Source organism: Hesperophylax consimilis, chromosome 14 (assembly GCF_061612785.1).
Source record: "Hesperophylax consimilis isolate HC1 chromosome 14, BYU_Hcon_1.0, whole genome shotgun sequence".
Classification (NCBI taxonomy): domain Eukaryota; kingdom Metazoa; phylum Arthropoda; class Insecta; order Trichoptera; family Limnephilidae; genus Hesperophylax; species Hesperophylax consimilis.
In genome coordinates this window covers 37008871-37035605 of record NC_142849.1, presented here as the reverse complement: position 1 = coordinate 37035605, position 26735 = coordinate 37008871, and the positions used below count along the sequence as shown (strand labels likewise).

Here is a 26735-nt window from a genome sequence, read left to right as displayed (position 1 = left end):
TTGAAACCATAATGTGCGGCATCTTTCTCTACCACGTCTTATTATGTCAATCTCCCCCTGGGTGACATGTTGGGTGACCTTGAATGTTTCGTTCCTCATAAAAATGTGGACAAGATACTGAAGCCTTCTAATTTTAAATCTTGTATAATTTCACAATTTCCCCTTGATTATCAGTTGGGTGACCTCGTTTTTTCGTTCCTCATAATAATGTGAACGAGATACTGAAGTCTTCTAATTTTAAATCTAGAATAGATTCACAATTTCCCAGTTGGGAATTATCAGTTAAGTGACCTTGTATTTTTCGTTCCTCCGTGACCTAAGACCATTAAATTGAAGTCTTCTAATTTACTCCAATTTCACAATACCCCGTATCAGTTGGGTGACTTTGTATTTTTCATTCCTTATGACCAAGATATTGAAATATTCTGATTTTAAACCGGATAGATATAATTTCAAAATTATTTCCCCTTCATCAGTTGAGTTACCTTGATTTGATACCCATAGAAGAACTTCAGTGTTGATAGCCCTCATGATATTATTGTCTTATTATTTTGAATTGTCACTCGAGTGACTTTGTATTTCGCGCCGCTCAAATATAACCAGGAGATTTTGTATTTTTAATAATAATTCGTCATGATAAAATTACCAGCATCCGTAAATAGTAAAAGTAAACATGTCAATCCATCCGTGCATAAACACTTCACCACAAAATAAGCACAATGTGTATTTAATATCAAGGTGAAAACAGCAAGCTTTGGTTTGGTTAAGGTGGTACTTTCACTTTAGCAGTCGGCCTTCGGGTATCAACTATATACCTGTATGCCGATATAAACCTTGCCTCCGTTATGTTGTATCTATCTTACAGCCTGCAGAGACAATAGACTGGGATTGGCACTCTCGCCATTTTAAAGAGATATCTACACAATAACTTGAGATTATTTACCGCTGCAGCCATCAGGCAGTAAATCATTTCAAATTATGTATTAAGTTAAATGATTATGACAAATTGTTCCAAAGAACACAAATGGGTATGTGACATGCTTATTAAATCCAGTATTTATTAAAGTCTGTTTTGGTAATCTACTTATTACGCACACATATGAAGTTTAAAACTTATTCGGTTGTGTTATGCACGGTGCAATGTTATAGATACCGCAGCTGACAGTTGTTTCTCGTTTTGTCAATAAGGAGTCAGCCAACACAGTGCCACCTTTTTAGGTCAACAGTCCCTAGTTTAAATATTGAAGACAATATTAGTGATTTCTAAACGAAAATCTGAAACAGAAAAATCAGAAAAGTAAACGGTCACATCTGGGACACGAACCCAGGACCCTTGTCTTTCCGTGACAGTGCTCTACCAACTGAGCTAATGCGACCCTATTCCCCTCGGTCACTTTTAACTGTATCATACTTCGAATAAGAACCACCAACATTGTCTTCATTTTTTCACCGCACATTTTTATTGGCAACTATCTTTATGTATGATCGCAAGATTCAACCAAAAATCAATTAAAAAAAAAAAGAATTTAAAATGAAAGTCCGAGGAAAAAACAGAAATAACCAAGTGTTAAAAATATAGCTGACAGCAATAATAGTTTCTGTCAACACAACACAACGTAACCCATCTCCCAGAAGGTAATGCTGCGTATACATTTGCGAACCGAAACGCGAGCTGAGCCTTGAACTATGGGAAAGAAACGAGCAACCGCAAGCGGGCGGCGTTTCGCGCCATTTGCTGTTGCTTCGTTCCTTTCCCCTAATTCGAGGCTCGGCTCGCGTTTCGGTTCGCAAATGTATCCGTACCTTAATAAACCCACCAGAAGGTATATACAAATGTAACAAAGCTGCTTCGCTAACACGAGCTTACATTGAGCCAATGACGCTTATTTCTGACATAGATGTTATATATCAGATTTAGATCAATTTGTATCAGTCTGAAGATGCACGTCATAAGGTAAAACGGTCCGGTAATTGAAAAAAAAGTGGAAGGAAATAAAGTAATAAAGATGTTTTAATCCTTTTTTAAGGTTAATAGTTAATTACGGTAAATGTACTAAAAATGTGTGTCATGTTTTGCAATTGAATATAAATTACCTAATTTAAAAAATGTGGTAGACTTCTACATAACTATCCGCATTTCAGTCGTTGTACAGAAAGGATCTCACATTTGCCAAGAGATAGTGGCAAGCCCTTTTCTGTTTAGAAATGCCAAGTTACTGGAGCTTATATATTGAAGTAGGTAGTTATAGGCAAAAATGAAAAATTATCGATTCAGGAATATTTCAATAATAATCGAAAAATAAATTCTTAATTCTAAAAAAGTACTATAGGATTCAAATGTCTTATACTGATTTATAAATGTGGAAATTCTAACTATAGAATTGTAAATGTTCTCCAAAATGCCCTGGAAAGAATCTCAGACTTGTGATGTCCCGAAAGAAACCATTCATCTGTTCTGAATGCAATTACTAATGTTATCCAAATTGACCCTGGTAATAAATTACATCTTTGCGATTCTTTCAAGGATAAAGAAACCATCCTGTCACTTCGAATGCAATCAACAATGTTCCCAAAATTGGTTCTGACAACATCACCATTCCATTGTAAGAATATTATGTACTAAATACACAATTTGGCTGTCCTGAAACGGGAATCCTTCCCAGTTGGACAGACAAAGGTTCATTTTGTTTGTAATTTATATATATATATGTATATATATATATATATATATATATATATATATATATATATATATATATATATATGTATAGGTTTATGATACGGCACTTTGTACATCTTAGCGTCTGCAAATAACCGGAACTATTGGATCATTTCGACTTACTTGATCATTGAGCACTTACTTGATCATCGACAAATTGAGATTTAAATGCCATTTTAATCGTCTCGGCGAGACGAGATCAGTGGCATTTTCAACTCAATTTGATGTGACAAGTGCGATTTTCGTGAGCATTAGATATGCTCCTATATGCGATTTTATCTCAGATATTCAACCTGACTTTGTTAATTATTTCTATCGTATGTTAAACTAACTTCATTGATCTCAAAAAGCGACGTTGCCATCGTTATTTGTGTCAAACGCAGGTGTACAAATAATTTTCTAAAGTAATTAAATGTTTTAACAATTGTATGCAAAAATAGCCTCTAAAGTAATATTATTTAGAGCTTATTATCGTACGACATTGCGTATTGGTCTAAACAATATTCGAAAAGAACTATAAGGCTCAAGAATTGTATGCAAAATTAACCTCTAAAGTTATATTATTTAGAGCCCATTATCGAATGATGTTGTTTGCTAGCACAAGGCTGGTTTGTTTGTATTGGTCCATTTGAAGCTAGCTTCAGGTTAGTTTTCTGAAACACTTAATGACTTGTAACTGGCTAACAGATAATATTAAATATTACCGTTATTCAATGTTCGTATATCACGAATCAGTTGACAGGTTGATTTGTTTTTGCGTTTTATTAGCTTTATTACGAAGGAGATTTAATAAAATCTTTCAGCTTTGCGAAATGGATTTTAAATACGGTAAGCTATTACATATTTCTAAATAGGTTATAACCTAAATTGTAAAATATAGAATTAATATAATAAATATAATATTAACAATTTTAATCTATGCTTATCAAATGAGTACAGAATAATTACCGTATTTTATTATATAGGTCATGATTTTTTTCTTTCTTTTTTGAGAACCCAAGCAGTAAAATTATTTTGAATAATAGATATATATTATGTATTAACAAAATTCAAAAAAGCTAACCTAACAACTTGTGGTAAAAATGTCAAATCAAACTAAAGCCATATTCCTATACTAAAATATGCATTTAAAAGCATGTTTTGTTTTCAAACAGTTGTTTCTTAAAATAATTAAGTTAAAACGAAGTTTTACACGTCGGATAATCACCCATTAATTTGTTCATATTCAAATTAAACAAATTCCTTTGTGGAAATAAAATTTGCAAAAACAGAAAACTGCAGGTACATATATGTATGTTTCAATGTGTTTGTTCTTGATATTTTATAGATGTTCCAAGAACCAGTGATTTACGTACATCAATAAACAGTACTGACGACATGATCTCGTCTTCACCCTTTTCGCTAATTTCCAAAGGAAGAAGTTTAATCATCAGCAATATGCAGAGCATACTGGGCGAAGAAATTAACCATGAAACTTCCTCAGATTCAGGTAATATTCACTGATGATAATCTGAAATATTACAGAGCTACCTTAGCTTATAGTAAATTGTTATAGGTAATATCAGAAATGCTGCTAATTAAATATTCCGTTGCAAATGCTTAATTAGTCTGTTGTTTTGTCATTATATTAGGTTAGGTTTCATATTTGTGCACATGACTTACTTACTACATTGAGATATTATTATTGGATAAATATATAATATATTATGCTTTATTTTAGAAACCAAAACTGAAGTAATGTTAGAAAGGAGTCCGCCGACGTCCGAAGATGATGATTCACTATACAAACCGAACAACGTTACTTCTTCGATAGAATCAGGTATCTACAGAAAACATGTTTAATACTCTTGAAACAATCAATACGTAACATATAATTTGATTATTATATGGTCAGAGGTGCGGCCCAGAAAGCCGAAGGTCCGGTGCGAGTCCCAGATGTGACCGTATCTTTTCTGTTTCAGATTTTAGATTGAGTGATGCTAATATTGTCTTCATTTAATTAAATAATTTAATTTAATTATAATTATTTTAAAAGCAATAATTATTCGCCTGAAACACTCATCCACATTGAAAAATCTCCTGATAAAAGATACTTTATTTATTTATTTATTTATTTAAATGCCCATAGGGCTTTTACAGATAATAATGTACATCTTTATTTATTTATATATTTTTTTAATTATACAGATCTTATATCTTATATGATAAATATATGTTATACAAAATAATATAAGAAAATATCCGAGTTAACAAAATATAGGTACAAATAATTGAGATTTACATAACGCCAACGGGACTCGAACCCGTGTCCCCTCGATTTCCGGTCGACAGCTCTGACCACTGAGCTATGGCGGCTTATCGCTTATCCGCGAAATAATTCAATATATACTAGTGTTTCATTCAACAATGACTGCTTTCTTATAATTTGAGGTTTTACTAATTAAGTTTAAAGAAAGCTAAATAATGTATTGTTACTTTTTAGATATGAAAATTTCCAACGCCGATGATAAGCAACATCATTTAGAGAAGCAGGAGGCAATCGAAGTGTCATCGACTACAACTCGAAGCACTATTTCTACTAGTAAATGAGCACGAGTGCATGACCGTAAAAACTCATGTCCATATTGTACTAAACTGGTAACGAACATACCTTCAATTTCAACCTTTGATTTAGCGTTTGACCCTGTGCATTTTGATGTTTTTATTAAAGCCGTACAAATAAATAGTGGTTACGATGAAATTACAGGTTCTGTAAAAAATCCTAGCATGTCTCAACGACTTTGTACAATCTTTTATAGCCGTACAAAGTCGTTGAGACATGCTAGGAATTTTTACAGAACCTGTAATTTCATCGTAACCACTATTTATTTGTACGGCTTTAATAAAAACATCAAAATGCACAGGGTCAAACGCTAAATCAAAGGTTGAAATTGAAGGTTTCTGTTCTTTAATAACTATATACACCTTGGCTAAATCCCTCATCTTCGATGTTATATGTGTATTCAAATGGTGTTCCGTGTGATTACTTAATAATAAAGACCCATATGAACATATTAATGGGTCAGACATTGCTATTTTTGCAATATTTTCATTTTTAAATACATGAAATATTTGAGTTTCTTAGAGATTCTGAAATTTCAGAATTGTCTGGGCATAATAATATAGAAGATGATTTTAGTACTCTAACACGATCATGTGGATTTTTCTCAGGTAACGTACTTTTTGTACATTTTAAAGATAATTACCTCTGTTTCTAAAGGATGAGTTGAATTTGCATTTTCTGGCTGTTCTGAAGGATGAGTTGAATTTGCATTTATTGTAGTGTCTGTAAAAGTTGGTTTTCTAAATATTTCAAAAGTATGTTTATTATTATTCTTTCCAATTGTTAGATCTAAAAAAAATATTTTACCTTTGATCTCATGTTCGACTGTGAAGCAGATTTTATTATTAACAGTGTTGGCCCAATTAATAAAGATATCTAATTGACGGTTGGTGCCTTTCCAACATATTAAGATATCGTCTACATATCTGACATAGTATATTATATATTTAGCTAAGGGAGACTTAAGAATAATATTTTCAATATGATCCATAAATATCTCCGCTAGAAGTGGGCTTAAAGGGGATCCCATGGGAAGTCCGTCCAATTGCTCAAAATATGTATCATTAAAAAGAAAATAATTTGTTTGTATGCAAATTTTATGAGCTGGAATAACTCTTTTCTTATTATTGGGTTGACATTAGATTGTTCTAGGATATTTTCAATTATTTTAAGGCATTCTTTAATGGGGATGTTGTTAAATAAGGATTTTACTAAATAAGGAAAATTAATTAGTTGAAAATGAATGCAATTTTTTTTTTTAAGTGTGATTTATTTCTCTATTTTGTTAAACTCTGATAATGTCAGTTTGGTATGACGTTTTCCATATTATTTTAAACTGAAATTATGTAAAAATCATTAATTAATTATTTTTTAAGTATGTTTTATTTCAATCGATTTTGCTATTATATATTTTGTTAATATCTGATAATGTCAGTTTGGTATGACGTTTTCCATATTATTTTAAACTGAAATTATGTAAAAATCATTACTTCATTATTTTTTAAGTATGTTTTGTTTCTCTCGATTTTGCTATTATATATTTTGTTAAACTCTGATAATGGCAGTTTTGTATAACGTATTGTATATTTTTTAAACTGCAATTATGTAAAAATCATTACTTAATTAGTTTTAAAGTTTGTTTTAGTTCTGTTGAATTTCATAATGAAAGTTTTTAAAAATGTCTGAAAATAAATAAATTAAAATGTGAATTTTTTCAAATTTGTTTTTATTTTACCAAACAATGAATTTGTGCAAAATTTTATTAAAACACAAGACTTGTGCAATATGTGGCTATGGTAGATTATACTACAGCTACTGCCGGGTACATTCCAGAGTGGAAGACGTGACTGGTAACCCCATGGGGAATGGCGACCATTCAGGAAAGTATCTTCTAATCTATTTACAATTTGGTACTGCCACCCCGGGAACCATTTATTGGATAACTACACCTCTGCCATAGGTCACCCCAAGTGGTTTGGTGACTGTGCCCGGGTTCATGGGGTGAGGTTTGCTCGGGTCTTGTCGGTGGATGTGTCCTCCAGCTACGTGGAAGGCCGGAGAGACAGGTTGAGGGAAACCTTTCAGGCAGAACTCTTTGGGAACATCGTCTTGCACCGCAGTGGGAGGGATGGATTCATACGTCCGTCACTCCTGGACCCACAGACCCCACCCACCCACCCCTTATCCTTCCTCTCCTTCCCTTCCTTTAAAATACCCTCCACACAGCATCTTCAAAGATGACATAGGCCTGAGGGAAAATATTTTCCTCAGGGCTTCCTGTGTGGAGCTATTGTTAAACAAACAAAAAAATGGCTCAGTAACATAACTAGTTCGAAGGTCGCGGGTTCGAACCCGGCGTGCGCAAATAAATTTTATTTGATTAATTTGTGTTATTTCACAATTAATTAATTAAAATAATATATAGTATATTTGCGGCACGTTCCAGAGTGGAAGATACTACCAGTATCGCCCTGGTGTAAGACCACCATTCAGAATTGAAACGTTGCTCCAAATGGGTTTAGCCGTGTTTAGTGACTAGATCTGAATAGCCAGGTACTTCCCCACCTTCCTCTTTCCCTTCCCCACTTACCCTCAGCCACACAACATCCCCCAATTGGGGATGCCATATTCTCACTGGCTCTAGACGGGAGCAGTTGGGACTCTTGTGAGGTATTCACTATAAAACAATTCACTATAAAACAGTTCTGAATATTTCAATTAATTGAGGTTAATGAGGGCGTACTGTACAGGGCCCGCAAATACTTGAATAGTACACAACTGCTAACCCTGTACAAATCACAAGGGCGCCCCACGGTTGGATTTGGCAGCCACCTCTGGTGTGAAGCCCGAAAATACCTGAAAAAACCCTCGACTCTGTGCAGAAACGGGCGGTCTGTTTGATAGATTCTCCCATCTTAACAAACGGATTGCAATTTTTAGAGCATATGCTTGTTCTACCGGTATTTCTATGGAAGATGCTCCGAGGAACTAGCATCATTAATCCCTTCAGCACCGGAGCATAGTCGGGAAACACGCCAAATGCATGCCCAACATATGTACACGGTTAACATTAGTCGCATGAGAACGGGTCGTTTCTACGACTCGTTTCGGTGTTCAACGGCTCGGCTCTGGATCAAATTTCCGGCCTCTGTGTTTCCTCCCTCATATGACATGGGTCTCTTCAAGACACATGTTCACTCCTTCCTCTCCTCAAAAAGACCCTCCACACAGCATCTTCAAAGATGACATAGGCCCTGAGGGAAATTATTATCCTCAGGGCCTCTTGTGTGGAGTAAATGTAAAAAAAAAATCAAAGATTTATTCCACTAAAAAATAATAATCATATCTTTATTTAGGAAAGTTTACACATTACAACTATACATACATATTATGGTGTACATTGATTTGTAACTTTTATATTTAAGGTTATAAAATTAACAAAAATGAAGAACTATTAATACAAAATATGTATTAATAGTTATTATTATACACCAGCACAAATATTGTGTACAAAAATCGTTTTCTGAAAATCATATAATAGGTATTTTATAATAAAAGGAAAGAAAACAACTCAAATAAATCAGATTTTATAAAATATACTTCCAATAATACTGTAAACACAATACTAATATTATTGAACTTTGGTATTTTAATTGTAAATCAATCTATATTTTCAAATAATAAATTAATGCTATTAAAAAGATAGAATATCTTATAAATGCCTGTTCTACAAAACTAATTTTAAAATAATTAATTCAACTGTAAACGTAATATAAATAAGTTTTGATTGTATAACTTTACTTTTAAATAAACCCGCAATTTTAAATATTCGCGCCAAACGTTCCAATGCATTACGTATTTTCGAATATTCAACCAACAAATAAATCTGTTCAAGTCCGTCCAAACAGAAGCTCGACAGAAGGACAAAAGATTTGGCAACATTGCATATCAAGTAAGTGCTTTCATAAAAAAGATCAACATGCGTTCATGATTTAATGATGAAAATTTTGTGAGCATATGCATAAAATAGCTGTATATATAATAGCTGACCACATTTTAAATTTATTTCACAAAAAAACATGTTGCCACGTAATTTATAGCGTTATATATCACATGTGAAAGGATGATCAAGAAAGGTGGTTTACTCAAAGATGTTCCAATAAGTGTTGTCCGATATAAATATATATATATATATATATATATATATATATATATATATATATATATATATATATATAACATAAATTAAAAAATATATTTTTTCTAGGACGGCGTTTGAGATATCTTATGTCGTAATTTTTAAAGTTTTCATAGAATCAAAAAGATCGCCCATTGAAATCAAAGGCAGGCATTGCCTCATCGATTCTAGGGCATTTTAATAAACCATTACACATATCTAAACTATCCAAAAACAACTATGTATAGGTATGTTAAGAATTCAAACGTTTCAAAACAATATTATCTATTTATTTAAGTATCTTAAAATAAATTGTTGATGCCAGTGAATTAATGCTTCACTATTTATTTAAGTACCGAAGTTTTCGAATGAGATTTAATCGATTATTTTACGACCCAAAATACCTCGATAATTAAAAAAAAACGATCATTTCTAAATGCTATCGATTACGCCCATCACTATCTCGAAGTCTGAGCATTTACAAAAGACAACGACCCAAATTCACGAACACCGCGCACAAAACCACAAGATTCTGTTGAAAATTTCAACAACCGCGAAGACCCTCGAGATTCATCTCGTAAATCCAATCTATAAGTGCTGCGTGATTCCATTGTTGTAATAAATTTATAATAACTGTTACAAAGAAGCTCAAAGGATGTTCGATGCGCTAAATTCAATAGTGTTGTAACAAATAACAAGAAGATTCGCACTAAGCAACTAAAATATGGTCGATGCTCCATATTCTATCATTTTATAACAAAGAAAATAAGCAAGAAATCGAAGATTCGCACTAGGTACCAATGAGAATTAATTTGGTCTGTCTCAAGTCTGTCTTGTAATAGAATAAACGAGATAGGCTCGTGTGGCAACGAAAATTGCTAACTATTTAGGTAAGTTATGAAGACAACTCTCATCGATGTCATATTTTGTTTTGCTTTCCCCATACCACCACAGGAGTAGAATATTGGTTTCAAATTTTGTTTTTATTTACCCGAAAACATTGTTGAATTTCAACCCTGAAATATACGAAAATAATCATTCCAACCTCAAAAAATAGCCTCTAGACAGCTTTTTGTTCAATTACGGATGTTGAAATTTGAAAAAAAACTTTTCCGGTATCAACAATAAAAATTGCAAAGTTTATAAAAACACTCATGGATCATTGCATTCATTCCACGGCATTGCCAGTCTACATCTCAGATGAACGTCAAAACATTTTATTTGTTAAACTGAACGGACATCAGAAGATGCGGGTTCAATTCCCGTCGGCGGCATTTATTTTTACTCGGGAGATATTATCAATTTGAATGGATATTTCAGGCGACTAATTATTGTTTATAATATTTTGTTATATTTGTATTTGGTGAAATCCATTCAGAACATAGCCTAATTGGGGATTATATAATTCCACTGGCTATTTTCGATTGAATTTGCCTGTAATTTGGTAACTCTAATTAATCGCTGAGGTTCATCTAACATGTTCCATATCAGCGCGCTTCAAGGTATCCGAAGAAATTAAAGAATGTGGTTTAATTATATTCGTGTAGGCATACGAATGGATACGTTTATAACTGGTTCCGTCGGGAATGCATATGACGAATTGTGCCACAGTGACTAGTCGTGGATAGCCGTGCCCCCCGGGCGTGTAACCGATTCTAGAATGGCGACAGTCATCGAAATTTCGCTTGTGTCATATTATACTAACAGGAAGCTGCAAAAAACGTGAACGTTCTCTGAAAAAAATCTGCAGAAATAAATTTACAATATTAAGGTGGTCGATAGCCTGGTAACTGGTGGGTAGGATGCTTGGCCGAGATCGTTACTTACAACGGGTAACGGGCTTACTCCATTTTCGTGATTAGTAATAAAGTCTTTAGGTACTCTAAATCTTAATTTATATTTTTTTTCATCTCAAAAAAAGTGCTGGAAAGAGACCAAAAATACGTGAACTGAAATTAAATTTAAAAAAATACATCTCGATCAGGTGGTAGCGAATGCATTACGCTTTTTGAGATTAAACCTTACAAAGAGTTTTTTTAATGTATATTGCACCGGTTACATGGCAAAAGTTTTTTTAATGTGAGAATACCGCACAAGTCCCAAACTGCTCGCAACCGTCTGGAGCCAGTGAGACTATGGCATCCCCAATCGAGTTATGTTGTGAGGCTGAATGTAGTGGGAAGGGGAAGGAGATGGGTAAGAGGAAGGTGGGTAAGAGGAAGGTGGGGAAGTATCAGGCTATTCAGAGGTGGTAACCAAATATGACTAAAGCCATTTCAAGCAACTTTTCGATTCTGAATGGTGGTCTTAAACCAGGTCGATACTGAGAGTATCTCCAATTCAGGAACGTGCCGCATATATACTAAAAATCTGTATAAATAAAAATGCAAATGTTCTTTTGTTCAAAATGTTAAATTTCCGAAATTTTGACATAACGTTGCTTTCGAATAAGCGTATGTTTATATATACCTGTATTATAACAGTATATTACAGATAGTTAGTTATTCGTATAAAATTTACTTGCACCTGCTGGTATTTGAACCCGCTCGATCAAGGAGGCTGACAAAAAGGTATAGTATAAACCTAACCTAAGGACAAATATATGACGCAAATGTGAATGGTAGCAAAAGCCGGGGACGCCCGAGGAAGACACGGTGAATCAGATACTCGAGTCGGGCCATGTCAAGAGTCAGAGTAATAGAAGAGTATGTATGAGACGATGTATGAATATGAGTGAGGCAAGAAGGGTGTGGTGTGACCGAGTTGTTTGGCGGTCCATCCTCCCTGCCTGCCCCTGCGGGGAAAAGACGCGATGGTTAGTTAGTTAGTTAATCTAACATAACCTAGTATTTTCATAACTTTTCAAGAGTGTGTTGAATTGCCACTGTTGTAACTGCCCGGATTCAGTGGGAATTTGGCATCCCCATTTAAGGTAAGTGTGTGGAAGTTGGGGAGGGGAAAGAGAAGGAGAGAGGAAGGTTGGAAATTACCTGGATAAGCACAGCTAAAGACATTTAACGGGAAAGGACGATACCGAGAACATCTTTTATTTTGGCCAAGGTTAAATGCACGTATATTTGGCGAACCAACTCAAACATGAAAAAACACATGTTTATTACGTGTGACCATTTTAGTTTAGGCTCATTTTCATGAATAAAAGCTGGTTCGATAATATTATTTCACACTATACAGGTTACTGGTGAGCCTAGTTACCTGAGAAACAAGTTTGAAAATAACTCATTTATATGCTATTTTTTCTTCACCTAGTGAAAAAGCTGCATATGTATAAAAAAAGTTTTCATTCATTATAAAAATATTCTATGACCTGATCTTTTAATTTAGTAGGAAGTGCTTGGCTATGGAAAGTTATGCGAGAGCGGTGTAAGGTATCTTAAACAAATATGCAACACGAAAACGTTAATTTTGCAGTAGGTTTTTTGGTTACAAACAATTCGACTGATTTAAAAAAGATCGATCACAAAGTTTATCTTCGGCCGTTAGCCGCCTGCAAAGTTAATAATGTACGTATGTTGGAATCCACAGTTATCCATTATGGCTCAAACAAATTATCAGGAGATCTAGGAGTCTAAAAAATCCTTTAGAATATTATACCTGTATCACTGATATATCTATCACGCTAAGTATAAAGAGTATAAGTAAAAAACAGCAACTTTTCAGGAGAACGACGTAAGTGAAGAAGCCATGAACACAAATATGCGACGCGCGGTCCTGGTGTGTTGGACAGACCTGCGGTTTAATTTGCATGAGCAAATCTCTAAAATAAAGTGGGAATCGTGACGACATAAGTGATGAAGTCGTGTAAAAACAATATTCGGCGCATAGCCCGGTTTAATGGACAGACCTACGGTCGACTTTGCCCTAGCATGCCTAGAAAATTGATTTTTCCATGAAATCAATTTTAATTACTCCTGATGAACGTATTACTAATATCTCGGACATTTCTAGAGGGATTTCTCGGAAGTTACTAATTCACCAATATAAAAAATAAAATCTGGTGCTTAGTCCTAATTTTATAGTGGAAAAAGGTTTTATAAAAACTTTTTAAAACGGTTAACTACTCTTGCAACTTGCTATACGTACTCTTCATCCCTATTTAAATTGGATTTTTCACGTGTATTTTCCGTTTTACGTGTAGAAAATAAGTATGTATCACTTTTGTAATATGTGTACATCGGATATTTTGATATTGTATATGGATATCATGATATTTTCGACCCCAATAGAAAGAGACATGCCCCACGCCCCAAGCGTTCCATAATTTCTGCATATTCCTACGGATACAATATTTTGAAAAGATGTGAAGGAGTTTCTGCGTCAATAGCTGGCAATTGTGACCTCTTGAGCTGAGAGCTCCGTTGTAACTTACCTACACGAGGAAGAGGTTACAAAGGAGCTATCAGCGGTATTTATTTAAATCCTTGCGGATATATTTTGATTAGGTACATAGTAGTTAAACATTAATCTTTTATTTGTAATGGTATTTTAACGGTTTGCTATCTGCTAGGTATCAAAAGGTCACTTTAAGTATTAAAATACTTTGGATATTTCAAAGCTCCACAGCTCTTAGTGGAATGACGGAGCGATCTAAAAAACGGTGCAAATATCACGAAGCCAGAGCTCAGACAAACTGATTTCCTATACGGAATGAGTTATATCAACGCTCAACGAAATGATTCGGTGAAATAATTCATTCCGTATAAATATCATGAAGCTAGAGCTCGGATAAACAAACTGATTTCCTACATAACTATATATTATTTAATTATACTGAATAAATTATCTCGACGCTCACCGCAACGAAATGATTCGGTTATAAAATCGGATCATCGATAAATGAACAGCAGCAAATCACTTTTTTAAACCGGATTAAAAATAACTGTTACATATATTATTATATCGGTTACGGAACTGTGTTAATTTTCGTGGCGATTTGCGTAACTGGTTATGCCGAATATTTTTTAAACAGCCATTTTTTCCTGTGTTGATTACAATAATAGTATGAATAGCGTACAGCTTGGCACATTTATCTTTACAAGCGACCCTAATAGGGCTATTATTTATTTAATTATCAAAGAGGACTTGATTACCACATATTTATTTGGCTATCGAAATATTTTCAATTTGGTTTTTTCAACTCCGTCCTCCGGACGGAGGACCTCGTCCATTTCTTAATTTCCTGCTCCCGGGCACCCGTTACAAGCGTTAGAATATAAATTTGGTTCCCTCGATCATACCATGTCTTCATCGGGCGCCCCCAACTTCTTCTACTGTTCACATACGCGTCATATATTATCTTTATACTCTCTTCCTTGTTCATTCGCTCTATATGCCCAAACCATATAAGCGTCTTTTTCTTAATCTTACTCATTACTCATTACGCTTACATCAGCTTTGAATTATTTGTGAATCTCCACATTTCTCACACGATCATATACGATTTAATCACACGTACGCCTCAGAGATATCATTTGTACAGTATTCATTTTGCTTTCATCCTTTATCTGCCAGTTTCATGCCTCACTGCCATACATAAGGGTAGGTACCAGTACTCCATTGTGGACTGCTAGTATTTTCTTCTTTGGATGGAGCGCCAACCCGGTTCAGTCTTCCATAGTGGATTTTCCTGCATTTACCCGTTTTTCTATACCTCTATCAGTCTCCCATCTCTCGTAAACAAACATACTTCCCAAATTCACAAACTCTTCCCCCTTCTCCAAGTATTCATTCACAACTATTTATATTAAACACTGTTTTATTACTCTCTCTCTCTCTCTCTCTTTCAAACAATTTTAAACTTACTTACATTCATCACTAACTCATTGTTCATACTAACCTACTTGGTTCATCCTAGACACGAGAGACTGGACTACTGGAATTATTTTTCGTATTTACACTAAAATTAATTTTAATATTGATATCATTTTTTTTATAAAATGAAGTTATTAATACTTTTATAACATACCCCAAGCATAACTCGTGTAGAAAGGAAACTAAGGTAGACGCTGGCGCTATGAGATTCGAACTCTGCTCATTCTACTGCCAGCCGATTAAGCCCCCACATTCCAAATTTCTACCGATTTATAAAATAGTTCCTAAAAGAATATATTTTATTTTTAAAGATAATATCTATATATTTGTAATGCCGAAACGGAAAATATACTAAATTCCCTCGATAGAAAGAAATTGCAAAGTAAGCTCCGAAAATTATTTAACACACGTTTTGTTCTGTTATTTAATATGTTATAGGTGTGAAAAAATCACAGTGTATCTTTAAATGCAACTTAAGCATTTGTGGAGAAATTTTTGCTCTTTTTCAAACGAGTCGCGTTTTAGTAAATATTTTCACCATTTATTTTATACCTTCTTATTATCATTATCTTTGATTTGGAGGATTTTGGAAGATTTTCTATTTTTGTCTCACTTATTTGTAGTCTATCGTACCTATATTTTTTTAAACTCTTATATTTTATTTAACCTATATTTTGTTAACATTGATTTTTTGTAATCTGTATAGGTAACTAAAAAAATATGTACATTATATTATATGTAAATGCCCTATGGGCGTTTAAATAATTAAATGAAAAATAAAATTACTATCATTTTTTCTATCACACATTCATTTGCATATCTCCATTTCAAACCATCTTTGAACGTTTACTAAGGAGTCGTCCTGCCACTGAGAGTTCCGTTGTAAGCTATTTATTTTCGTTTAAAGGCATAGATAATAAAACAAAGGAGATGGTTCATGATCCATCATTAGTACGAAACCACGGGCATAAAAGTTTCGCCAACATATTTCAACCGTACTACGGCAAATCGCACGTACACATGGCGGCGCCCCACCTTTGTTTCTACCTACACGCCAAACGCATAACTCATAACGCTTTGATAGTCCCTGAAGTTTAATCATAGCTCGGCGACAGTCGGAACTCTTCAATGCCATGTCTCCTTTTATTCATATTATTAAAGGTTACAGGTGTATCTTTTATGCGAGAGGAAGAATTATAACGTTCTTAGTGACACAACCATTCTAACTCAGGAATATTAAAATAAAAAAATATTTTTTCAAAGAACAAAAAATAAATCGAAATTGTACATAAATTTCATGTCTTGTGATATATTTTCAAGTTTATAGATACTAAATAGTCTCTAATGAAGCAATTTGAGCTTCGTCTTCATTAACAGCCGTGTGTGTGACCTTTTATATTCTTGGCGATAGAGGTCGGTCCAATTTATTGAGAGGGCATTTCAGCAGGAGTAATTAATGCTTGGCTGGTAGGTTGTTAAATGCCAAAATTGGCCCGCAGCATTACGTTATCATTGTACAATAGAATTCTAGAATTCTAGTGGAATATAAATACCATTTTGTATTGGAGGTTGTTATATTTATATTTTGATGTGATTACATCCCCGATTCTGGGTATGTGATGAGGCTGAAGGAAGTGGGGAGGGAAATGAGATGGAACAGAGGCGGTCATATCTGGTCACTAAACAAGGCTAAATCCATTTAAGAGCAATGTTTAAATTCTGAATCATGTTTTTTTACAAGAGAAATACTGAGAGTATCTACCAACTTCAAATAACACACTTTTAAAAGTCGTTAACTTTTATATAAAAATGTAAATGTTTTACTAAAGATTTCAAGTCATAATTTCTAAATAGCATCACGCCTCGTTTTGGACAAAAAGCTTGCCACAAAAGTTACAGTTCTTACAGTTTACTGTAAGAAAAAAAGGACAGTTAAATAATAGCTCTCTGACTGACCAGCAGTGACTGGACAGTTGGGAGAAGTTGAAAAAAATATTTAATGTTTTTTTTAATTTTCGCTCGATGTGAGCATGCGAGCACAGCACGAATATTCGCTGAGTGAGCACATCGAGCCAATATAATATTTTAAAAAATACATATCGATTGTGGTTTGGTAATTTGTTAGCCATTAAATGAAAAATTTTCAGGAGACTTATAAAACGAATATTTACAAATCGTAAAATTAACTAAAAATTTTGAAGTTTATGTGAAATAAGTTATTTGTTTTTTTTTTAAATTTGATGTAAAATAATGCAATTCTATTTTAATTATGACAGATTTGACGGTTGAGTAATGTCATCTACGGTTCTCCCGAAAAAACCTAAGGACATTAATTTTTTTTTTTAGTAAGAAAAATGCCACAATCACCAAAAACCACGATACCGTGTTATACTTTGAAGACTATTGTAATGAAATCAATTAAAGTAACATATAAACAAATGTGGCTTGAAGGATTTTATTTTACCAAAACACAGTCGATATTAAATCGACTGTGGTTTGGTAAAACCCTTCAAGCCACAAAATGAAAAAAAAAAACAAACAAATTAAAAAATCTTGAAGTTTATGTGAAAGAGGTTTGTTTTTCAAATTTTTACTGTAAAATAATGCAGTTCTATTTATAATTATGAGAGATTTGAGGATTTCATCTAAGGTTTTCAAAAAAATTCTGTTGCAAGAATTGAGTTTTTAATATTAAAAATGTCTTACATCAGGGGAAATGACTTGCCATGTCGAACTTTGAAGACTATTCTATATGAAACTACTGAAAAGTAACATTCCCAAATATGTGGCGTGAAGAATTTCTTTTTACCAAGACACAGTGAATATTATGTGTAGATGTCAGTTTATGGAGCAAATTAATATTCGTGTGAATATTGTATATAAAGTTATATCATGTTTTATTTCCATATATTCTTCAATTATATAGAATTGTGAATTCTTATATGCAAGCTGATTTAAATAAATAATCACATTTCATAAAACACGTAGGTTCTTTAAAATGTGAGTAGCCAAGTACTTCCCAACCTTCCTATCACCTCTCATAACATCCTCCTCTTCTTACTTCCTTCAGCGGATGTGAGAGAATGTCATGTATACTCTTACTTCGCTGACTGCGAATCTAGTGAACACATTTTTTCAGGCAAGTGGGTACTTTAATGAAAAAGTTTTGAATTTGTTTCAATAGGTATCACAAAAAAAGTTTTTATCGAATAGAAAAGGTTGTCGATCGCTGTGAAGGTCGCGGAATGAACCGCCAAAATAATATTGATTAGGTAGCGATTTATATGACTCATTATGAGCTAATGGTTACATCTCCTATATTATTATAACAAATATATCTTTGATTATAACAATTAATCCAATAAAATTATGATTTAACCCCACAATAAAAGTCTGTGATAAAAGTGCAAAAACAAAAAACACTACTGTTTTGATCTATCATCTACTGCGAAAAAGGGGTGAAAAAAGTTCTTTTCGAGAGAAGAAAACAATTCAAGAAGATATTTATGAAGGACGGATGTAATAATATATTATTAATTATTGTTCCGAGTGAACCCTGTCTAACCTGTTGACCAGTTGACTCACCTGGCCTTTATACCTCTGAAGTCATTCAAAAGTTAAGAATTTTTAATTCAAACGTTATATATGTGAAATGATAAGTAACTTATTGAGTGTTTTTGACGAACAAGAATTGTAATATTAAAAGTTACTTACAGCTGTTGACACCTCTCCTGACAATTTGAAGTTTTGTATCCAATCCAAACATCCGATGTTTTGACACAATCACTGAATAGATCACGTCTAGGTCGGAAGAAATAACATTTTAATCATGCACAATATACAACCATAACGTCACCTAAGAATGTCAAAATCTTATGAATACCGTTACAAACACAACACAATAATCATTTGATAAAGCGAGAAAATTGCACTCACGATTCCTAAAGCACGAGCAAGGGAGTAAATAAACTAAGGAATATTTGTAATATAACAAGAAAGAGATTCCCTCTTATGAATATGAATGCACTATTCACAGTTGTTTTGTGGTTTGTTCGACGAACGCGCCCCACGGAACCCGGATGGCGAGATAATCACGCCCGCGGCGACCTGTCTAGAGGCGACACAACTCCTTGCACTTTGAAAAGCACTGAAGAAAACAAAACTCGAAGAATTTCATACCTACGAAAACTTTGGCCGAATGCCGCCGTTGCGCGACGAGGGGCTAGAAACATTCGCGGGCCAAACGAGTATGAAAAAAGGAATAATATAAAGAGATTGACATTATTGATGCACTTTTGTCAGTTTTGGAGTTATGAATACGGTTTGGTAAATATTATTTCACTCTACGAACGAAAAAAACAACCGTAAAAAAAGTTTTTTTTTATTATTTGTAATACATCTATTTTAATTAAAAGATGTGTTTAAAAAAATACTACATATATATGTATAAAAAATATGAATGTATATTGATTTGACTTTGACTTTCCTCCCCAGGGTCTGGATGTAACCGGGCTAACAACTGAGCCTACTCCCGATTGGGTAGGACTAACATTTATTAGGTATTTTAAAGGCCCGAACAAACCGCCGCGATCAAAGCGCGTCCGCGATCCCGTGCACGGTGGCGATCAGATGTTGTGTATGAACTTGTAGCAACGTGTTCACATCGAAGCGTTCTCTGATTGGCCGCGGCGTCCTGTCCAGCGTCTGGACGCGGCGATCGCTCGCGTCCGCGATCAGTTGCTGCTTGCAGGATCTGCACGCTGCACGCAACGTAATTATCTCTGAGTTTGTGGTATTTCTCATGATGTCGGATACAAATACAGAGAGAATGATCAACGAAATTAGCAAGCATCGTTTACTTTATGACACTTCACATCCAGAATATAAAAATAATAGAAAGAAGTATCAAATTTGGAAAAAAATAGGAGAATTATTGGGATTAAGTGGTAAGTTTTAGAAAAAAAATATTTATTTTTATAAGACATACATTTTTATGAATTAATATTTTCACGAATTAACATCTTCTGTTTTCGCCTAGCGATATTTGTTTATACTTGAGTAAATATCAATATTATATCAGTGAACAAAACTACAAAAAACATTAAAAACACGCCTCTTTTAGAAATTATTTTCTCTTAAAAAAATGTATCAGTAATTTTTTCACAAAAACAGAAGTAATAATTCTTTTTCAGATCGTCTCCAAACATGATTATGATTATTTAAATGGTTCCCGCTCCGAGCTATACCTACCACACAACCGACACTAACGTACGAGTGCCACGGACGCCAGCTGATCGCTAGTTTGGTGTGAACGGTTCTGCACGCACACAGGACGCTCACCGTGCACGCCATCGCGGACGCAAAATGATCGCGGCGGTTTGGTCTTGCCTTAACTGCCGCAATGTCATCCAATTTCAGAGTTATGTGTTTAAGTCCGCGTGTGATTGATAGATGTGATTGCCGATTGATAGAATGCATTGTCATCGACCAGGAGTCTATTTGCCAAGTTTCAGCTCAATTTAAGTTAATTTCCACTCCCAAAATTTAGGTTCATCATCACGAAAACAAAATCGAAATTCAAATAGATGTATTTAAAAATTGTGTATTTATGAGACAAAAATTCTTGAAGTCACTTTTAATTTTATATATACATATGTTTTTATAGTCCCCAGTCTACTCCCAACCAATATTAATGATATTTCATGATCTTCTTTGTAAATCTTAAGTTATGTGCCGAACAGAATCCCTGCGTCACCCTGTGGATTTCATCAATCCCTGTATGTAATGAATTGAATATCTCGGGCATCTTTGACCGCATTTTTGGTTTGCTGCACCGCACTGTATTAAAATCGAGCCGACTCTTTAAGGCCACACCTATTCACAATGTGGGCATAGCGGCCATGGGAGCACCTTATGCTTTTGATGGCGGACCAGAGTTTACGAGGCATTGAAAGCCCTGGCTGTTTCTTAGTGGGGTCGTGTACAAGATGGGTATGTTCCAGGTTCCCTCAAATTTCAGGGACATTTTTTTACTATTCCCCTACATTTAATGATTCTTCTTGGCCGGAAGACCTGTTTATATGTAGCGGCACAGTTAGTAAATGTTTTTGAATCTTTTAGTATTAATAATTATTAGTATAAGTTAAGTACTAATAAATATTAGTAGATATGTCCTTGTTAAAAATATATTTACCAGCCAAGAAATCAAAATATAAAACAATATATACTTAAACGAATTTTTTTTAACACGGTTTTGATCAGTCCTGAAAAAGATAGTAAGGTAATTATTTAATTAGATTCTATGTTGAAAAACTTCGATATATTATTATGATCATTATTTAACAAGTTTATATAACTACTTCAAGAGCTCGTAAAAGTTCTAGCTTGTCGTAAGTAATGTTGCCATCTTCTCAAAATAAATAAACGAATATTTTTATTTAACATCTGAAGTCGGGGCAAGTTGTGCACGTGTTTTTATTTTACATTGGAAAACTAAATAACAAGAAAGATATATTCTATTACGTATAAAAAGGTTTTTTAAACTTTGTAAAGCGGGGATTAAAATAAAAAAAATATCGAAATACCGCAACTGCAATGAATAATAATTATGTAATACAAGTATAACGTTTTGCTGTTATAACACTGCAGTACATAAATAAATTAGCGTAGACCTGTAAAAAATCTTGAGATAGTCTGAATTCACGAAAAAAAATCAGTCCCAATTTTGAAAATTGTATTAAAATGAATTATTCCTCGAAAACAAATTATTTCATTCATTTCCCGTTACAAAGGCTACATAGGATTGGAAATAAATTCAGATCCATTGATATTTTAACTGATTCCATACTAAAATTTAATTTAGATATTTCTATCATTTTGTTTCACTAATAATATTATACGATCTGTAACTTACTTTTTATGAATTTTTACCATTTGCCTACCTTATATACTTATTCTTACATTTTTAATGTTGATTTTGCTATTTACTGTAGGCAGCCATCAATACTTTTTTCTCTTTTTTGCATTTGTTGTACTTACTAGTATTACGTTGATTTATATCTAATTTTTATTATTGTATTGTTGCTGTGGTAGGTACAACTATGGAATGAATTGCATATCCCGCTCGTGTTGCTAGGAATAAAAATAGAATTATTATGTTAATTTGAATGGACTAATATAATGTATTGACTTATTTTATGTAAAAGCCCGAAGGGCGTAAATAAAACAGAGGCGTGAATTAGTTGTCTCTGCTAATTTTCATTTAGTTTAACACTTAAATGTTAGTGACACCAATGTTTCTCATTTAGTTTAACACTTTTATTTAAAGATGTGCTGCAATATATTCAAGTTGCATTTAATGCGGTGAAAGTATTTAGATGGTAGTCGTCTTCTTCTTCATATGGTGGAGGTCAAAGTACACTGCTGAGGTTGTACAGTCAGTCAACAGCATTGGGAGTCACTTGGTTCAGCACAGAAGTGCCATAGGGAAACATGAGGGCATTATTGTATGTGTTCTGTTGTTTGAATACGTGCACATTCACACAATTCAGAATCCCATTTGTGCATCCAGGGCCGGCCTTGAGCAGATACAATTGGAGCAGTCTGCCCTGGACGCCGACCTATTGAGGCGCCAAGGAGGTTAGGTATTATTGGTTTAACCTTGGTTCCTTGGGATGTCGGCACCCAGAGCAGACTGCTACAATTGTGCCTGTACAGGACCTGCCCTGTATATAATGCACAGGGCCAACCCGGAGCCTGGAGGTTTTTACAAGGAGTCAAGTAACAAAGGCGATGATAATACAGCACCCTTGAGAATTTTACTAGCTCCAGGCGCCGTTTGGCTCAGGGTTGGCGCTGGTCATGTACGCACAGCAACAGAGACTGCACCTGTGATGTCCACGTCTTCCAAGGGAAGGAGAACTGAGTTTGGGTACTTGATTCAGAGAGTGGCGGTTACAGCATTATTGCTTCCCAGCATCAAAATGAAATGAAGAGTTTGTGGTTTCATTTATTTATTAAATGAGTAAAATATAAAAGATATAAAAATGAGTGCCTACAAAACACAAGACGTATCATTAGACTGTTTTATTGTTTTCAGTCACATTATATTGTTAAGTAGATTATAAAATTATTTTTATGCGTTACTACTTAGTTCAACGCAGTTTAAAAAATATGTTCCAGAACAAACTAGAATCCAAAATGTTGTAAAAAAGGAAACACATTTGTTGTATAAAATGTGCACAGGAATAAAATACTTATAAAATAATGAAGCCGAAAGTTTGTTTCTCGAATATGTATGTAACTTTTTTTTAATAAACTTAACAACAATAATATTGGTTACATAAAACATAATTATAAAAATGCTTTCTTCAATGCATTATTTCTTAGTATCTATAAATTATAAAAATACGCTTTCATATTATATGAACATGATCCTAGGAGCATGGCAATTTGACAAGATAATCAATAAAAATTATTAGATTGGACATACAGTACAAGGCAAATATTTATATAAGCCTGCACTATACCAGCCAATCTAATCTATGATTAGGATGTTTTCACATTAATTTGTTGACCATCAAATTGATGTTTAGCACTATTTTTAATTTTTAACATTTCACAGATTCTGGGCCTATTTTTGGTCCAATATTGATCAGTTGTCATGGTCATGTTATTTTTGTCAGCTGATCACAATTTGAACAAACGTTTTAAAGGGGTGAGAATCAATGTTTAATGTGAATCGATCAAATGAAATAAAAAAGACCAAAGGAGCGCTGATTGTCATCATTTTGATGGTTATCAAATGTAATGCAATTTGAAACACTTAAACCTATATATTTTTGATATCAATGAATAAGGTGCATCAGAAACACAAGAACGTAACTAAAAACAATGAGCTTTTGAATTAAGCATGCAGAAATACTAATCAATTCTATCTGCAACACAAATTCGCATTTCCCCGAACGGGTAGTGAAATAATCTAAAATGCACTTAATTTTTTGCATGTAAATCATGAATATATGTAGATACTTTTTTGTGTTTCTAACTCATCGAACAGTAAGGCACATAGTTTAACATTTTAACCAAAGATATTAGAAGAACGAGATATGCTATGTTGGCCGCCGGACCGTAGGCGGAGTACTAACTAATTAGGGTACTTTGAATACTATCGGGACGTGTACGCACAGAAATCTGTTCTATGCATTAGTGCCAACTGAAACGATACGTCCTTAGCGTAAGCGAAGGTGTGCAGTAGTATTGGTGAACAAAACCGGCGACACTGGGCAGAACAATTCCACACAGTATGAACTGCTCATAGCACATCTCGTTCTTCCATTATCTTTGATTTTAACAGTCTCATAAAGTTTCAATCAACGATGAAATGCTGCTTCTACGATTGTTTTTCAGCTGTGTCTGGTTTGGCTTCGGTGTTCTTATTTTCGGTTGCTGCTTTGGCTTCGCTGGAACCTTCGGTGGCGGCCGGCTGCACCTGTTGGTTGATCTGCTGCAGGAACTGGGTAAGCTGGAGTACGGCTATGAGGGAGGCGACGTATTCCTTGACATCCTGCGGCTTGATGGACTTAATCTGGGTTGACACGTTGCGGTAAACGCGGCGGGCGGCCTTGTTAGAGAGGCGGCCGACGGTCTGCACGGTGTGGAGGACGGGGTCTTCTGACACTGAGATGGGAGCTGGAATAAATAAACTATAAGTAACATGTTGAATGACAGATGATATTTCTAGGGAAATTATTCTTGGTAGATTATATACTGTTTTTATCAATATACATACTAGCTGTACCTCGCCATGCATTACTGTGACTCATTCAGTCTGTGCAGATAGAAAAACAATAGCGCATGTTGCTTTTATGTCCAACAGATGGGACTGTTTTTCAAAGAAAGCATGTTTGTCCAATACATGGGGCTGTTTTTCAAAAAAAGCATGATTGTCCAACAGATGGAGCTGTTTTAAAAGCATGTTTTTACATGCCACAGGTGACATCTATATAATATAAGTATATAAAATCACACGCGTATTCGAATGCAAAGTTGTGTCAAAATTTCAAAGCAATCGTTGAAGAACTTTCGGAGATTTAAGATTTTAAACCAACGAACATTTACATTTTTATTTATATAGAAGATAGATGAACACATTATATGGTAAGACGGTACAATTCGCAAAAAAATCATTTAAAAAAAAAAAAACAAATAAGTTATTACAAAAAAAGAATCAGCTAGCTAATGGCTAAAATTTTTCATCGGCACTTTAAGAGTTAACATTGAGGGATCGCATTTGAATTTAATCTTGGTGTTAGTGATTAACTGTGCACACAATAAATATAATTATTGATAAAACGTCTGTTTTCAGTAACTTGATACATATCTCAATTGACATTTTTTAATTTTATTAATTACATTACATTGGTGATGTGCTGTGATAAGAAACCACAAGAATTATGACAACAAATGACAGTCATATTCGAAGCTCATTAAATAGGTTCTCTTTTTGGCTTCGACATTATTTTAGTAAAATGTCACAAATCGTTGAAATCAATCACGTTTTATACAATCACTCGGAATTTCCAGAATGATTTAGTTTTCTATAAATACAGTTTTATATGCAGACAATCATATTGATAAATATTATCAATCATCAGATTCACTCTGATCTCCCTAGTATAATGTTTCACTTACACCAACAACTACCTTCTTTTCCCGCACCATCATTCCCCACTTGAAAATATTAATTTATTAATATTAATTAAATACTAGCGTAGACCCTTGAAATATCATGGGATATTATAATTGTGGAATTTGTGAAGCTGAACTAATTTATAAAATATTTTTTATTCAAAAAACAACAAATATTATCAAATTTTCGATCAGAAATTTACCTTTCGAATGAAAAACTTGAAAAATCACGAAATCTTTCAAGAATTTAAAAAATAGAAATACATATTAAAAATATAGAATTATGTTATTCACATTTAATGAATTCAAATTTGCTTTGAAATTTTCTTACTTTGAAAATTAAAACTGATTGATTCTGACAATCAACAAAGTAGATACTTACCCATAATCAGAAACTTAGTAATAAAAATAAAATATTAATAAAACTTATTAAAAAAAAAAAAAGTTTCTGATTATGGGTATTATTTGGGTAGGTACCTACTTTATTGATTGTCAGAATCAATCAGTTCTAATTTAAGTATGAAAATTTCAAAGCAAATTTGAATTCATTAACTGTGAATAATTTCACAACCGACAACCGAAATTAGTATTTTAAATATACTTTTAATTTTCAGACTGTTTACATCGATTGTTCAAACAGTCCCAACCCCTAAATAAATAATTAAGTCGCCAATAAATTGTATAAAATCATTTATGACAATGTATAATATTTGGATATT

General features: G+C 33.7%; 2 protein-coding genes across 4 annotated transcripts in view; both read right to left on the bottom strand.

The window, feature by feature from the left end:
- Positions 1-19461, bottom strand: part of Cad87A (cadherin 87A) — a 135583-nt gene extending 116122 nt beyond the window's left edge. For both annotated transcript variants that reach the window (XM_089639820.1, XM_089639821.1), the window contains exon 1: positions 19042-19461. The gene's annotated coding sequence lies outside the window, so the exon portion shown is untranslated. The remainder of the gene's footprint in view (positions 1-19041) is intronic.
- Lsd-2 (Lipid storage droplet-2) overlaps positions 1-26735 on the bottom strand; it is a 91848-nt gene that overhangs the window by 48480 nt on the left and 16633 nt on the right. Inside the window, exon 5 of one of the 2 annotated variants that reach the window (XR_016303163.1) lies at positions 24627-25017. Coding sequence is in view for 1 of the 2 variants with exons in the window: in XM_089639824.1 (XP_089495950.1) it covers positions 24719-25017 (299 nt within the window). In the remaining variant the exon portion in view is untranslated. Of the gene's footprint in view, positions 1-23366; positions 25018-26735 lie in introns of those variants that run through there. The other variant, XM_089639824.1, reaches the window with a different exon arrangement.